This window comes from Oryzias melastigma, linkage group LG18, assembly GCF_002922805.2.
Source record: "Oryzias melastigma strain HK-1 linkage group LG18, ASM292280v2, whole genome shotgun sequence".
NCBI classification, from domain to species: Eukaryota; Metazoa; Chordata; class Actinopteri; order Beloniformes; family Adrianichthyidae; genus Oryzias; species Oryzias melastigma.
The window spans coordinates 1,751,230-1,766,047 of record NC_050529.1 but is presented as its reverse complement, the minus strand read 5'-3'; the positions used below and the strand labels follow the sequence as shown (position 1 = coordinate 1,766,047).

General features: G+C 34.8%; 1 protein-coding gene across 46 annotated transcripts; it reads left to right on the top strand.

Annotated features, from left to right (window-relative positions):
- Positions 1-2,591: 2,591 nt before the first annotated feature.
- On the top strand, positions 2,592-13,763 carry si:dkeyp-75b4.10 (suppressor protein SRP40). Of its 46 annotated transcripts, XM_024287374.2 has the most exons (28): positions 2,592-3,079; positions 4,289-4,333; positions 4,840-4,881; positions 6,007-6,048; positions 6,695-6,736; positions 6,843-6,887; positions 7,297-7,338; positions 7,429-7,473; positions 7,586-7,627; positions 8,146-8,187; positions 8,279-8,323; positions 8,506-8,547; positions 9,512-9,553; positions 9,626-9,670; positions 9,996-10,037; positions 10,338-10,379; positions 10,474-10,518; positions 10,631-10,672; positions 10,824-10,865; positions 10,967-11,011; positions 11,284-11,316; positions 11,416-11,457; positions 11,541-11,582; positions 11,836-11,927; positions 12,015-12,149; positions 12,697-12,802; positions 13,504-13,591; positions 13,694-13,763. In XM_024287374.2, the coding sequence occupies exons 1-27, from the start codon at positions 2,728-2,730 to the stop codon at positions 13,587-13,589; spliced, it is 1,707 nt and encodes a 568-aa protein (XP_024143142.1). In that variant the 5' UTR covers positions 2,592-2,727; the 3' UTR covers positions 13,590-13,591; positions 13,694-13,763. The 46 variants fall into 46 exon arrangements, with proteins under 46 accessions (XP_024143142.1, XP_024143143.1, XP_024143141.1 ...); XM_024287375.2 differs by having other exon boundaries at positions 6,698-6,736; positions 13,504-13,747; XM_024287373.2 differs by having other exon boundaries at positions 13,504-13,747.
- Positions 13,764-14,818: the final 1,055 nt, after the last annotated feature.

Here is a 14,818-nt window from a genome sequence, read left to right as displayed (position 1 = left end):
ACAGGTTTTATATTCATTGTTTCTGTTTGGAACAGTAGAATGAGATCTACTGAGATGTTCTGGTTTGTAACCTTGACATTTTTCACTTTTTTCAAGTTTGCTCCACTAGCCCCTGATGGTTATAGGGCCGTGGAATATAGCAGTTTTCGACTTGGCTTTAAGGCCTCGGTTAGTCCCATTCACCCATGCAAACACAGACACTTTGAGACATAGACAGGCAAGTATTTATTTGTCATTACAAATAGAATGTGTTTTTTTCTGGATAAAAATCATCCACTTGTACGTAAACTGCAATCCTGACGGCTGTTATGAAAATGGGAAACAAGTGTTACACTGTATTATCCAGTTAAATACAGAAGAAAGTTTGATCATAGACTAGAGGAGGTTAGACCACAGGTTTAGGAGCTGAAGATGGTGTAATCTTCTGTATCTTAATGTACCTGATCTCTCAGGGTAGGGGTCAAACACAGACAGGAGAAATCACTACTACATTACTGTGGCAAAAGATTGTTAAGAGTCGGTGAAAAATGTCTTCAGACCGTCCAAGTATACAGAAAAGAGATTAAAGCATCAAGTTTACAGCTTTTTGTGACGCTTCCAGCCGGCTGACGCAGCAAATAAAAAACAAACAAAAGTCTGAAGTGAGGCTGGGTTTCACGGATATGTAGTGTAACGTGATCTCCAGACTGCGTATTGTACTGAGCTGCTGATACTCCAGATAACTGAGATATGGAGTTGAAGGTTCAAGAAAAGCGTCATGAATGAACTAATGAAGAAAGGCCGTTTGACCTAGAATACATTAGGACAGTCATTCTGAATGTAAAGAACATAGAAGATCAGATTGTGGCCAATTTGTATATGAGTGTTAAGATTTTACAACCAAGTCAACAATTTTATTTGAGTATAAGACTGTTGCTCCTGTTGGTTCAGTTTGAATCAAAATACACTTTAAGGCATCTCTTTCAATTCGTATATTTAATTGAGTTTGTAGTTTTTATATTAACTAATTTGTTGTTAAAAAATAAAAAAGTATACAATATATCTCAAGCCTCGAGCTGAGTTGTATAGCCCACAGGTGCTACCCACTCTCGCCCTTGGTGCCCGCCAATCTTTGACTCGACCTCACAAGCAACCACTGCGTGTAGCTGTTCTTATGGCCTACATAGAAATCTCACTTGGTCCTTTCAATCAGTATAATGACTAGAAAATGTGCATTACCTGCAATAAAGCTAGTGTGAATGCTTTCTGCTGAATGTGGTCACTGAAGGTGCTTTGGCAATTTAGAAAAAAATGCTAAAACAATTTTCTAAAAGTTTAAAATTATTTGCATAATACTTAAAAATATTATCTTAACCCAGAACTTAGCCCACAAAACCCCAGTACATGCCAACTTACCTAAAATGCTAACATGTTGGATGTTGCTAAAATATTTGCTTGACTCGAAGTCGGCCCAAAAACATACTAGTAGATGTCAATTAACCAAAAAGATGGGATATTCCTAAAATATTAGCCACATCCAAATGCCAAATTGCCCCAAAATGCTAACATGTTGCTAAAATAATTACTTGACTCAAAGTGAGGCCAAAATTATCCCAGCAGATGTTAAATTAGCAAATAGCTAGAACACTCCTAAAATATTAGCTCAACCAAAATTAGCCTAAAACACCTCAGTATTCTCTGGCAATGTGGTATCTACTTACATTTTTGACGTTGCTAAAATATTTTCTTGACTCGAAAGTGAGCCCAAAATAATCCCAGTAGCTATCAAATTAGCAAGAAAGCTAGCACATTCCTAAGATATTAGCTCAACCGAAAATTAGCCTAAAACCCCTCAGTAGATGCCAAATTATCCACAAATGCTAACATGTTGCTAAAGTATTTACTTGACTCGAGGTTAGCCCACAATAATCCCAGCAGATGTCAAATTAGCAAGAAAGCTAGCACGTTCCTAAAATATTAGCCAAACACAAAATTAGCCTAAAACACCTCAGTAGATACCAAATTGGCTAAAAATGCTAACACATTGCTAATACATTAGCTTAACACTAAATTAGCCAAAAATAAAGCTAAACAAAAATTGTGTCAAATTTCAAAAACCTTGAATACCAATAAAAGAAGCATGAATGTCCAGAACTTTTTGAAACCAAATAATACACAAACCAGATATCGAAAGGTACAATCTATAAAGGATACAGTTAAGATATAATTTGCGTTTTATATCACAGACTATTAATGAAATGTAATACAGTCTTCTTAAAAGGTCAGTTTCAGATCAAATGATCACCTCTGATGATCCTTTAACAACCACCAATAGACTCTCTGGATCACAGCGTCATGGACGCTCGGTTGGAACAATGCAGCAAAGGTCATCTTAATGTGATGCGAAACAACTCAGCAAAACTTGGAAAACTCAGAAACCTGGTGGTACTTTTGTACTGCATAAAACAAAGAAATATGTGCTGAAAGGAGCGCTGTAATGGAGACATCAGACCTTTGAGCCACAATGTGGTTCTGGGTACAGAGACTGGAACAAAAGGCAGGAACGGGAATAAAAGCAGGCGAGGGACGACGCAGACACATCAGTCCTCAGGTTGATTTGAGCAGAGAGAGTGGATTGAGTCAAATATTTCTAAATACTTTCAGTTTTTAAAAGGTTTTCTCGATTTTTATTTAGAACCAACAGCAGGAACCAGATCCGGTTTTTCTTCCTGTTTCAGGTTTTTAAAGATGAAGGTCATCATGAAGCTTCTGGGAGTTTTCTCCATCCTCGCCATGACTCAAGCCTACCCGGTCAACTTCACCGTGCAGACCGCAGGCCCCGTCCCGGTGAACGCCAGCCTCACCGTGCACGCCCAGATCCCTGTCAACTCCAGCGGTCACATCCGAGGCCTCTGCGACTTCAAGAAGCAGAACTGCTCCCCCAGAATCGGAGCGCAGTGCCCCCAGTGTGCCGCCGACGGGAACTTCCTGCCGGAGCAGTGCTCCAGCTCCACCGGGTACTGCTGGTGCGTGAACGTCATCACCGGAGAGCTCATCCCCAACTCCACCGTCCCACCGGGACACATGCCTCCTAAATGTGGTGCGTGAATCTGCTCCTCAAAAATCATGTTTTTGTAAGATAATTTGTTTGTTTTTGTTCATTTTGCTTAAATCAGTGAAGTGTATTTGGAAAAGGACGAATATAGTAACAAGATGTGTATTTAACCCTTCATGTTCTTTGATTTATAACAACTTTTCAGCCGTTAACATGATAATTCCAGTAGATTTTGAAGGAGAAAAGCGGCTCAACGAGCCGCTTTTCTCCTTATGTTAACAATTGAAAAGTTACAGTATGTTAAAGATTTTGTCTCCAAGTGTCACCGGTGATGCCTCCAATGCTAAAGGGTTAAACAGGAAGTGAAGAAATTAGCAGGAAAAACGTCCAAGTGAAAATAAGTAAATGCACTTCTTGATAAAATAGCAAAAATCTGAGAAAAACAACCGTAAAAGTGTAAAAACTCCTGATAAGTCTCCTCTTTAGACGAACATTTTTCTTAAAATCCTTTTAAAATTACATTATTAATTTAGACAATGGATCAAAAACACCAGTAAGTCATTTAGTTTGGATAGGAGACACACCTATTTTTACATTTCTATATTTAAACTTTGTAGAGATAAATAAAGATGTTAAATACCACAAACTGTATTATATAAAAAGAATTTCTAATACTAACATCACTAAAGGAAACCAAGAAAACTAACCTGGTAAATATTGTTTTACTGCATAATATGTAGATTTTATTTCAATTTCAATTTATATTTCTATAAATATGTCCATAAATTAATTAATCAAGACTCAGCTTTGTAAACTTCTATTTTTATTGTTTCCTCCATATGTAAAAAAAATTGCTAATCAAACTGGACTTATTTTTGCCTATAAGTCAAAATTAAACCTTTATTGAGGAAACCGGTAGAATTTTGTAAATATGCATTATAATTTGACTATTTAAACATGTAATTTATGTTTGGAAAAATACGTGTTGAAAGCACTTTTACATTAATTTACTATTTCTTAATTAGATGGGATTGAATTGAATTTATTTATTAAATAAAAACATATATATATAAAAACATAGACATACTGTGAACAGCAGTCCCATGCCCATTTCAGAAGAGAACGAAAATCCTACACTTAATAAAAAATATAAATTAACTAAATTTAAAACAAAAATAAAAACATCTGGGATTGAACAGAAGATTTCCAAACCAGTTCAGTTTTGAAATCAACTCATTGTTTCTTTGTTTTCAGGTTCATCCAGTGAAGAGGATTCAGACTCGGATTCATCAAGTTCAGGTGAACAACAACATTTCTAAAATAAGAGTTTAAATTGATCAGTTTCACTGCAAGTATAGCTGTGGTGTAGCGGTAGGGCGGTCGGACTCTGACCATTTACCATTTATGCTAATTTAAACTAAATGTCTGGAGCATTTATGCCTCCAAATGGAGAGATTTTGAAAATTAGTGACTTCACAATAAAAACATATGAAAGATAATTAGAAACCTACCATATCTGTTGAATATCACAGCTTTTCCTGCTGCTGGGCAGCAGTTTCAATAAGGTTTCAGAGACCTCCACCTCCTGGTCTCCTTCTTTAGTCTTTGTCAGGATGTTGGGAGATGCATAAACCCCACTGGAGATAGAAACAGAAAATATAGTCCGATTCTCTTCTCTAAAGGAAACCACCCGTCCAGTTCACCGTTTCAGAGGCGCCAGACTCGGCTCACTTGAATCGTTTGACGCCATTTTGTACAATTTTAAGATTTCTAAAGACATTTTTAACACTTTTTTGTTTTTGCAGAAGAGAGCAGCAGCAAAGATGGATCCGATTCATCAAGCTCAGGTAAAAGAGAAACACATTTTACATGGAAATACTGTCAAAGATTCACTTCCTGTAGAGACAATGGGTGCAATCGTAGAAAACTTAGAAAGATAATAGAAGTGGAACCCTAATAAAGTTTCTTTTTTTTTCAAATAAGAATTACAATGTCGTGAGCTTAGTTTAATTGTCAGATTTTCTAACTATTTTTTTGGTTAAAGTTCTATTAATCTAGAGGATGTTGTTTTAAAGTTGAGTCACGGCATCAGAACACCATCAACTTGGATGAGTTTTAAAATGTTTTCAAGAAGATTCTAAGTCTAGAAGTCACAACTCAACTTCAAGACTACCTTTTTTAAAGCATATTTTAAGCTCTACGAATTCTGATTGGTCCTAAAGACACCAAAGACAGTCTTAATGTAGATTCGTCAAGCTCTGGTGAGCAGTAACGATACGACCAAGGAACACTTTGTCCACTTGTGTCCTCTGAGGCTACAGGCTGGAATCCTGAGGAACTGGAGCAGGAATCACAACATATTACCAATGCAGAAGTTTAGTTTCAATCATGTCTGTCTGGAAAATTGGCTGACAGAGAAAAAACTCATAAATCAGAGAGAAGGCTGACCATTCCGTGTCTCGGTTGATGGAAAACACCTGGTTCTGGTTGTCAGCATCACGTACTCCAGAGAGAACTGGAGAACTGGCAGATAAAATATTGCTCTTGTAGACCAGAATTTGCCATATAGTTCTCTTAACAGACAAATGTTTCATAACTTTATAAACATTTAACATTATAAAGTCCCTTTTTCACATTATGACCATGGCAGCTGAACAACTCTACTAATGCAGCCCTGTTTTTGAGAGTAAGACCATGTTAGAGGATAATATGTCAAATTCCTCAAGATTCTTTAAGATAACGTCAATAAAATCCTCTGGATGCTATTTTTATGTAAAAAACACACTTTCATCTGCAAACAACCAGATTTTAGGATCCAAAAGACATAAAAGTAACCCAGATTGAACCTCATGGATCAAAGCTGATGTCATGCTGGATGTATACCCAACATCTATAAGGACACCAAAAAAGTCTTAACATTACAAAAACATCTTTCATGGTTACAGACTTTATTTGTTTGTTTGTTTGTGCAGAAGAGACCAAAGAAGAGAAGGACTCTGACTCATCAAGCTCAGGTAAACAACAATCCACACAACTTAATAAATAGACAGAAATGTTTTGTTAGTTTTGTTGACACTTTTTTAAGTCCTTTAAATCTGAAAAATGAATAATCATGTTTGTGCAGACAAATCCATGAATCATAGTGAAGAATCTGATTCTCAAAGTTTAGGTAATCATCATCACAAATCCATCCAAAAGTTTTCTAGTGTAGAAAATAGTTTACTTTAATTGATAGAATAATAATATAATGATATAATCCATAATAAGAATATAATGTTAAAATCTGGCAGAATTTGAATAACAGATTTTTAACTCACAAGATATTTAAATTAGCTCATTGCTATAGAAATATTAACACCTAAACATGGAAGTTTTTTACTTTTTTATATTCAGTCCAAACTAAAATAAATATATAAATAAACATTGATCAATACGCTGTGAAAATGTGTTGGTTGATCTTAAACCGATTTTATCTTATAAACAAACACTGAGGAACGTGAACTCTGTTACTTGTCTACCAGAAAGCTCAGTGTCATCTGCAAACAGTCGAAAATACATTCTAAAGATCCGAAAGACACCTCTCTTTGGAGTTTACGTTTACAGAGAATCATGTGACAAAGAGTAACCCAGACTTGTTTGTTTGTTTGTTTGTTTGTGCAGAAGAGACCAAAGAAGAGAAGAATTCTGAGTCATCAAGCTCTGGTAAACAACAACATGCATATTTTGATGAAATTAAAAAAACGACAGTTCTACTTTGACTGTTTTGAAGATTTTTTTAATTTTTTTAATTAAATTATTTTTTTTGTAGACGAATCCAAGAAGACTAAGGATGGATCTGATTCTTCCAGTTCAGGTAAACAACTTCTCTTAAATCTCAAGCTCAGTTGTTCATTTCTTGATTTAATGCAAATCAAACTAAAAATATTCTACGAGGAAAACTTGTTATACTTTTGTTTTTGTGAATTATGCTGCTTTTATTTTAAATACAATGCAGTATTTACTAAAAGGTGATGATAGGAACAAATATCGACCAGTAAAACATGGAGATTTTTTTATTTTAGTTCCAGTAATCTCTAAATAAAATGAAAAATGTAAAAAGAAGTATCAGTATTTGAGCTGTAACAATCTGTTCTTTAATCTTTAATCCCATATTATCTCCAAACAAAACGCTGATGAACTTGATCTCTACCACCTGGAAACCGTTGATCTAAAACTCTCCAAACTTCTTCTTCTGAGGTTATATTGTTTGTTTGTTTGTGTAGAAGAGACCAAAGAAGAGAAGGACTCTGATTCATCAAGCTCTGGTAAGCAACAATTTGATATGTAAAAAGAAAAAAAAAAGATTGTTTTAGTGACTATTATTCATTTGTAAAAAATAATGTTTGTTTTTACAGACGAATCCAAGAAGGAAAAGGATGAATCCGATTCTTCCAGCTCAGGTAAACATCATCACAAACTCTATAAATACAAGAGAGAAAACTTAGTGGATATGATTTATATTTTATTTTATTTTAAAGAAGATCCAATGAATTTTGTTGTTTGTTCTTGCAGAAGAGACCAAAGAAGAGAAGGACTCTGATTCATCAAGCTCTGGTAAACAACAACAATTCAATTTTTATTTAAAAAACAAACAAAGTTTAATGTTTTAATTACACTTTTTTACCTCGTATTTACATTTTCTCCCAAATCAAAGGTCATTGCTTTAGGTGAGAAAGGGAACAAATACTGGTGCATCTCAAACCCCACAGTATGTTTACCTGTAAACAAAAATCTGATAAACTTGAACTCCATCACCTGTAAACCAGAAAGTACAGTGTCATCTGGAAACAGTTGAAACTAGATTCTAAAGATCCAGAAGAGAAATTCTTCTGCAGTTTGAACGTACAGAGAATCATGTGACAAACAGTAAATCTGTCTGGGATTAAAGTCTGATCTGGATTAAAGTCTGATCTGGATTAAAGTCTGATCTGGATTAAAGTCTGATCTGGATTACAGTCTGATCTGGATTAAAGTCTGATCTGGATTAAAGTCTGATCTGGATTAGAGTCTGATCCACTCCCAAAGCATCTTTCATGGTTACAGCGTCAGTTTGTTGTTTGTTTGTTGTGCAGAAGAGACCAAAGAAGAGAAGGACTCCAAATCATCAAGCTCTGGTAAACAACAACAACATTTTAATAAATAAAAAAAACTTCTGCTTTGGTGATTCTTTTGTCCTTAAAATGTATTAAAATAACTTTTTTTCAGACAAGTCCAAGAAGCATAAGGAGGAATCTGATTCTTCAAGCTCAGGTAAACAACATCAGATAAACATGAAGGGACAGTATACAGTTAAATGTGTGTATATGCTGGTAATCTGTTGGTAAATCTCAATCCCCTTTGAATTTTCACCTGTAAACAAGAAACTTGAGAAGTCTTTTCTCTGATGCACACGAAGCTTCTTGAATGGTTACAGACTTTGTTTGTTTGTGTAGAAGAGACCAAAGAAGAGAAGGACTCTGACTCATCAAGCTCTGGTAAACAACAACAACGTGCAACTAGATATACTATAGCATTACCTACGATAATCCTCGTGTGTTGGCCCCAAATTTTCAGTAGATGGAAAACTAGTCACACAAACAAAAAAGCTCAAATATTAGGTAAAAACAAGTTTTGCCTAAAAACCTCAATAATTGCCAATATAGCCAAAACACCAAACATGTAAAAAAAAAAAAATTAGCTACATTTCCAAACAACCCAAAAAATTTCAGATGTCAAATTGGCTGAAAAAAGCTAGCATGTAGCTAAAATGTTAGATAGGAACCAAAGTTGCCTAAAAAAACCTCAGTAAATGCCAAATTAGTCAAATAGCTAAATGATAAAAGCATAATTAGCATAAAATTCCACAGTACTGTAGATACCAAATTAGCCAAATGAGCTAACATAATGCTAATATAACAGCTAAATGTTAAATATTCTAAAAAAAACAGTGCAATAGTAGTTAGTTTTTTATTTTTTTTATTTTATTTTTTATCCTCACCTAAACCAGTGAGCTTTTGGTTGGACGCAAATAAATGTCACATTTGAATATATGATATTTATTTGCGTCCAACCAGAAGCTCACTGGTTTAGGTGAGGATAAGAAAAATCTCCTGTTATCTTTAGTGATCTGTTATTTAATCTTCATCCTGATAATGTTTTCACTTGTAAAAAATAAAACTCTGAGGAACTTAAACTCTTTCACCTAAGTACCAAAAACCATGTTGGCATCTGCAAAAAGTTGAAAATAGATTCTAGAAATCCAAAAGAAAAATCCATTATCAGTTTGAATGTACAGAGAAACAGAAACCCAGACTAAAGATGACGGTCAGGATCACAGTCTGATCCACTGTTAATGATCAGAACCAAGTTAATGTTCTGACTGTGGAAATATCAGATTATTTGTTCATCCAATCTTCCTAAAGCATCGTTCCTGGTTACAGTCTTTGTTTGTTTGTGCAGAAGAGACCAAAGAAGAGAAGGACTCCGATTCTTCCAGCTCTGGTAAACAAAACGCACATTTTTATCAATGGTTTGGTGACACTTGAGGTGTTTTAAATGAAATGTTTGTTACAGACGAGTCCCACAAGCACAAGGATGAGTCTGATTCTTCAAGCTCAGGTGAACAACATCAGATACTCTGTAAATATAGGAGAACAATCCAAAGTTTAATAAATAAAGTTTTTGTATTATAAAGATCTAACCGGAATAATTCTACTAGAAAAATGTTACTTTCATCTCCATTTTTGAATATAACCTTTTTTTTAAATATATTTACTGCAGATTATTGTGACAGTTAATCTCTAGACCAAAATTAATCTGTAAAAGTCAACATTAGTGTAGAAACTGTTAGAAATAAACCTGTAAACAAAATGTTTGATGTCTACCATCTAATACTCTGAAAGCTTCATCCATGTTTACTACTTTTGTTTGTTTGTTTGTGCAGAAGAGACCAAAGAAGAGAAGGACTCTGATTCATCAAGCTCAGGTAAACAACAACACATCATCCACAGATATGATCTAACGACATAGAATGTACCGTATCCTATTTCTTCAGGTGTTATTAGAAACAAGAGTTTTTTATGTTGAGTTTCAGTGACCTCTGAACCTAAATGAATCTTTAATAACAAATAATGTAGATGATGTAACAATCTGTTCTTTAATCTTTAATCCCATATTATCTCCAAACAAAACACTGAGGAACTTGATCTCTACCACCTGGAAACTGTTGATCTAAAAGTCTCCAAACTTCTTCTTCTGAGGTTATATTGATTGTTTGTTTGTGTAGAAGAGACCAAAGAAGAGAAGGACTCTGATTCATCAAGCTCTGGTAAACAATGACATTTTAATACGTATAAATAAAATCATTTTATTGTTTTTGTGATTCTATTTTATTCATTTATAAATAATGTCTGTTTATACAGACGAATCCAAGAAGGAAAAGGATGAATCTGATTCTTCCAGCTCAGGTAAACATCATCACAAACTCTATAAATACAAGAGAGAAAACTTAGTAGATATGATTTATATTTTATTTTATTTTAAAGAAGATCTTACCTGTTCTGTTGTTTGTTCTTGCAGAAGAGACGAAGGAAGAGAAGGACTCTGATTCATCAAGCTCTGGTAAACAACAATGACATTTTAGTTAGAAAACAAACATAAAATGTATTATTTTAATGACACTTTTATACTTAGAGAAAAACTGAGAGTGTGGAAGCTTGTATATTCTTATATACTAGAGAAGATCCAATGAACTTTGGTTTTGTTTGTGCAGAAGAGACCAAAGAAGAGAAGGACTCTGATTCATCAAGCTCTGGTAAACAATGACAATATTTTAATTTGTAATTAAAACATTTCATTGTTTTATTGTTTCTTTATTTGTAAAAAATTATAATTTGTGTGTGTTTGTTTATACAGACGAATCCCACAAGCACAAGGATGGATCTGATTCTTCCAGCTCAGGTAAACATCATCACATACTCCTGAGCTCCTCCTCCTCTCTATGAATCTCCACGGTCACTTAATCTGAAAAGTAGAGCTGAGGGGGTGTGGCTTAAGAAAACCAAAAACCACAGTGTCATCTGCAAAGAGTCGAACTAGATTCTAAAGATTCTAAAGACAAATCCTTCTGCTGTTTGTATGTACAGAGAATCTTGTTGTTCTCAACAATGAAGTATTTATCTAATACTCCCAAAGTATTGTTACAAACTCTGTTTGTTTGTTTGTTTGTGCAGAGGAGACCAAAGAAGAGAAAGACTCAAGCTCTGGTAAACATCAACATTTCAGTTTTGTTACACTGTAAATATGAGAAGTGAAATGTTTTTTACTGGATAGATACAACCAATTGATGGTTTTTGTTTTTGCAGAAGAGACTAAAGAAGATAAAGACTCTGATTCATCAAGCTCTGGTAAACATCAACATTTCAGTTTTGTTACACTGTAAAGTAAAATGTTTTTAACTTTTCAATTGTTGGTTTGTTTGTTCTTACAGAAGAGACTAAAGAAGATAAAGACTCTGATTCATCAAGCTCTGGTAAACATACATTTGATGATAAATAATTTACCTTTATTAGAAGCTCATATCTACAGCAACATAAAAAGTGGAAGATCATTTCTTCATGAGAGGTTCAATGATCGATTTTAAGGAGGACATGAAGGTTTAAGATACAAACGAGAAGATGTTTTGATGGATGTGGATTGAAGTGATCAATGGCAGAATGGATCTGAGTGGATCTGAGAGGATCTGGATCCACCATCAACTCTTACTAAAGATGACGGTTTTGCAGAGGAGAACTCGGGCTGTCCTGAGGACTGGACCCGCTTCGGCGAGCAGTGCTTCATCTTCGTCGACAGCTCAAAGTCGTGGGCCGAAGCAGAGGTGAGGTTTAGAGGACGGTTAGAGACTCAGCTTTTATGTTTGTCCACCAAAGAAGACGAGGAGAAACTAACAAGTCGCCTCTTCCAGTCCTACTGTCAGTTTGACGGGTCCAACCTGGCGTCGATCCACAGTTACGAGGAGAACCACTTCCTGCAGTCTCTGACCCGAGGAGACACCCATCACTTCCCCCAGGCCTGGATCGGAGGGACGGACACCATGCATGTACGTGGAGCGTCTTCTGAGTCGGAAACAATCGTCCTTTTGATTCTGATGAGTTTTCTACAAACTCAGGATGAATATTCAGACAATAATGTTTGGTACATGTCTGTCGTTCAGCACTGAAAGATTTGATCCTCGCTGAGACATAATCCTCCTGACAGTAATGAATCTCATCCATGTTCCTAATTAAATCCAGGAAGTTGTTTTGGGCCAACAGTAACATGAAGAGTGACAGGAAACTGTCGTCCAATAGGAATCAATCAAAGGAAAACATCAATGTTTCAGTCATACGGTTATCTTCATAAATGTAATAAAGTAGTTCCTGACTGTTTGTGTCAGTGTGCATTTGTGTGTTTGTTTTATGTAAATTTTTTTTTGTTAATATTAGTTTTTTTATGTGTGTTTCATGTAATAGTGTGTTTGTGTTATTTGTTTTTTTATGTGTGTTTCTGTTAATATATATATATATTTTTTTTCAATGTGTGTTTGTGTTAATATTTGTTTCTTTTCAACGTGTGTTTCATGTAATTGTGTGTTTGTGTGAACACAGTTGGGTTTGTGGACCTGGTCCGACGGCTCAAAGTTTCTCTATGAAAACTGGAGCGACGACGGCAAAGATGGAGAGTCTGACCGCTGCTTGAAGATCAACTACCACTGTAAACACACCAACAAACACACACATACACACACGCTGAGCTGCAGATTTCTGTGTAAAACATGAATAATCAAGAAATGAATTTGAATATGTTGTGGATAAAAATATTACATTTTCACCTAAAAACCTTCATTTTGTTTATATCCTTGAACTAGTCAAAACCAGATTAAAGTAAAAGAATCTCAAATAATGTTTGTAATCTTGAAGGTATTTTTAAAGCCACTTTTTTGAAGCAGAAATATATTTTTTAAGGATGCAGTAAGAATGATTGACCAGTTGGAGGCAGCAAAGATCTGAACATCTCAGCAGCTTAGACTGTGGTGTCTGTTGTAATAGTTTAGTGAGAACATTGTGTATTTGGAAAAGTAACATCAACAAATGAACAAAATGAGAACTAGCAACAAATTCTATTTAAAATCCCACTGAACAGACGTATTTATTTCAGCACAAACTCCAAAGTCAAACCTGAATGTCTCAGACGTCTTATGAGATTCAAGGAACTCAATTCAGGTTCTTAGGTTTCATTGGTAAACAGTCAACCGTTTTTGTTTCACTTTTCCTTAAAACTAAATTAAGAACAACATGATACAGGTTTAGGATTTTACTTTAGTAAAGAAAATATATCGTATAAATGTCTCGATGCAGTGAATTCTATCATGTTTTCACCATCATCTCCTCTCTGTTTCTGTCTTCTGCTTGCAGACGAGCTGAAGTGGACGGCGGCTCGCTGCTCCGAGTCCCTCCCTTTTGTCTGTTCCAAGAACGCCGAAAAGGAGAACGAGGCGTAACGGTAGAAACCTGAGAGTCCTCACCACCACCAACCTTTCAACCTCTGGCTGAAGACTTTACTCATTATTTTAACTTCATGATATGTAATCCCAAAGCGAGACAGGTGTGTCCTTTCCAACAGGAGGAAGAGGATTGTATGAGATAGACGTGTAGAAACGGTCTTTGAAACCAAATAAAAAGCTTGCATGAAAACTTGACTGTGGTATTAATGATCAATCCATAAATAATGTGTTTTTCTGAAAAAAGGACTTAAAAATGTTATTCCTACCACATTAAAAGCTCATTAGGTTTAGAGTTTCTGGGTTAAGAAACTACAGATCGACGCAGGTTTTTGAGAATAATTCAAGGCAAAACTTCACTTTTGAGGAGATTGTCAGAGTCAAAAATTGGATTTGTTTCTTTAAAAACACACATAACAATGTGTGTACTGTTTCTGATTTTTGAATTGTGGGAAATTAAAATCATCAAATTTGTTTCAAATTCATAATTTAGTTCCCCTCCAAAAAAGCACACTTTGTTTTTTTACAACTTTCAGATTCACTAAAACCTTTTAATACACATCATGATGCAAAATATATAATGATACAAAACACATGACAATAAGATACACACGATACAAAATATACTAAGACTGTAACAAAGACAATATATAACAGAGTGGGACTCTGAAAAAACTTTGAAAACTAGCACACCTTTTTCATAAATAAAACTATATAAATTCATTTTATTTCATAACCATAATATTTAACTCAAACTCCGGTATTATTTGATCTATTTCCAAAGTGATCCCAGTCGTCTTGTAATTACAGTGATAATGTTTTTCCCCTAAATACAAAAAAACAAAAAAAATTGATTTTCTAGGACATAATTTTTGCAGAGCAACAACAAGTCATTCGAAATTCACCTCGGAATTGTGGGCGGGACCTTTGGTCTTTCCCACTGTGTTTCAGTGTTTGCTTACAGCCCCTCCCACCCCCAAGCTAACATTTATGGTCCAACAAAATGGCCACAATTTCAGGGTTATATCTTTTTTTTCCCCCAATTCTTAGATTTTTCATTCTCTTGAATTCTTAATTCATTTTGATTCAATTAGAAATTTAATTCAGTTTTGAGTTTACACATTTGTTTAAAATTACATTCATAATTTATATATGTTTAAACATATTTATAATAGTCCAATACAGTTCACATGCTGTTAAATGTGTTAGTATAATAATGAGATTGTTAA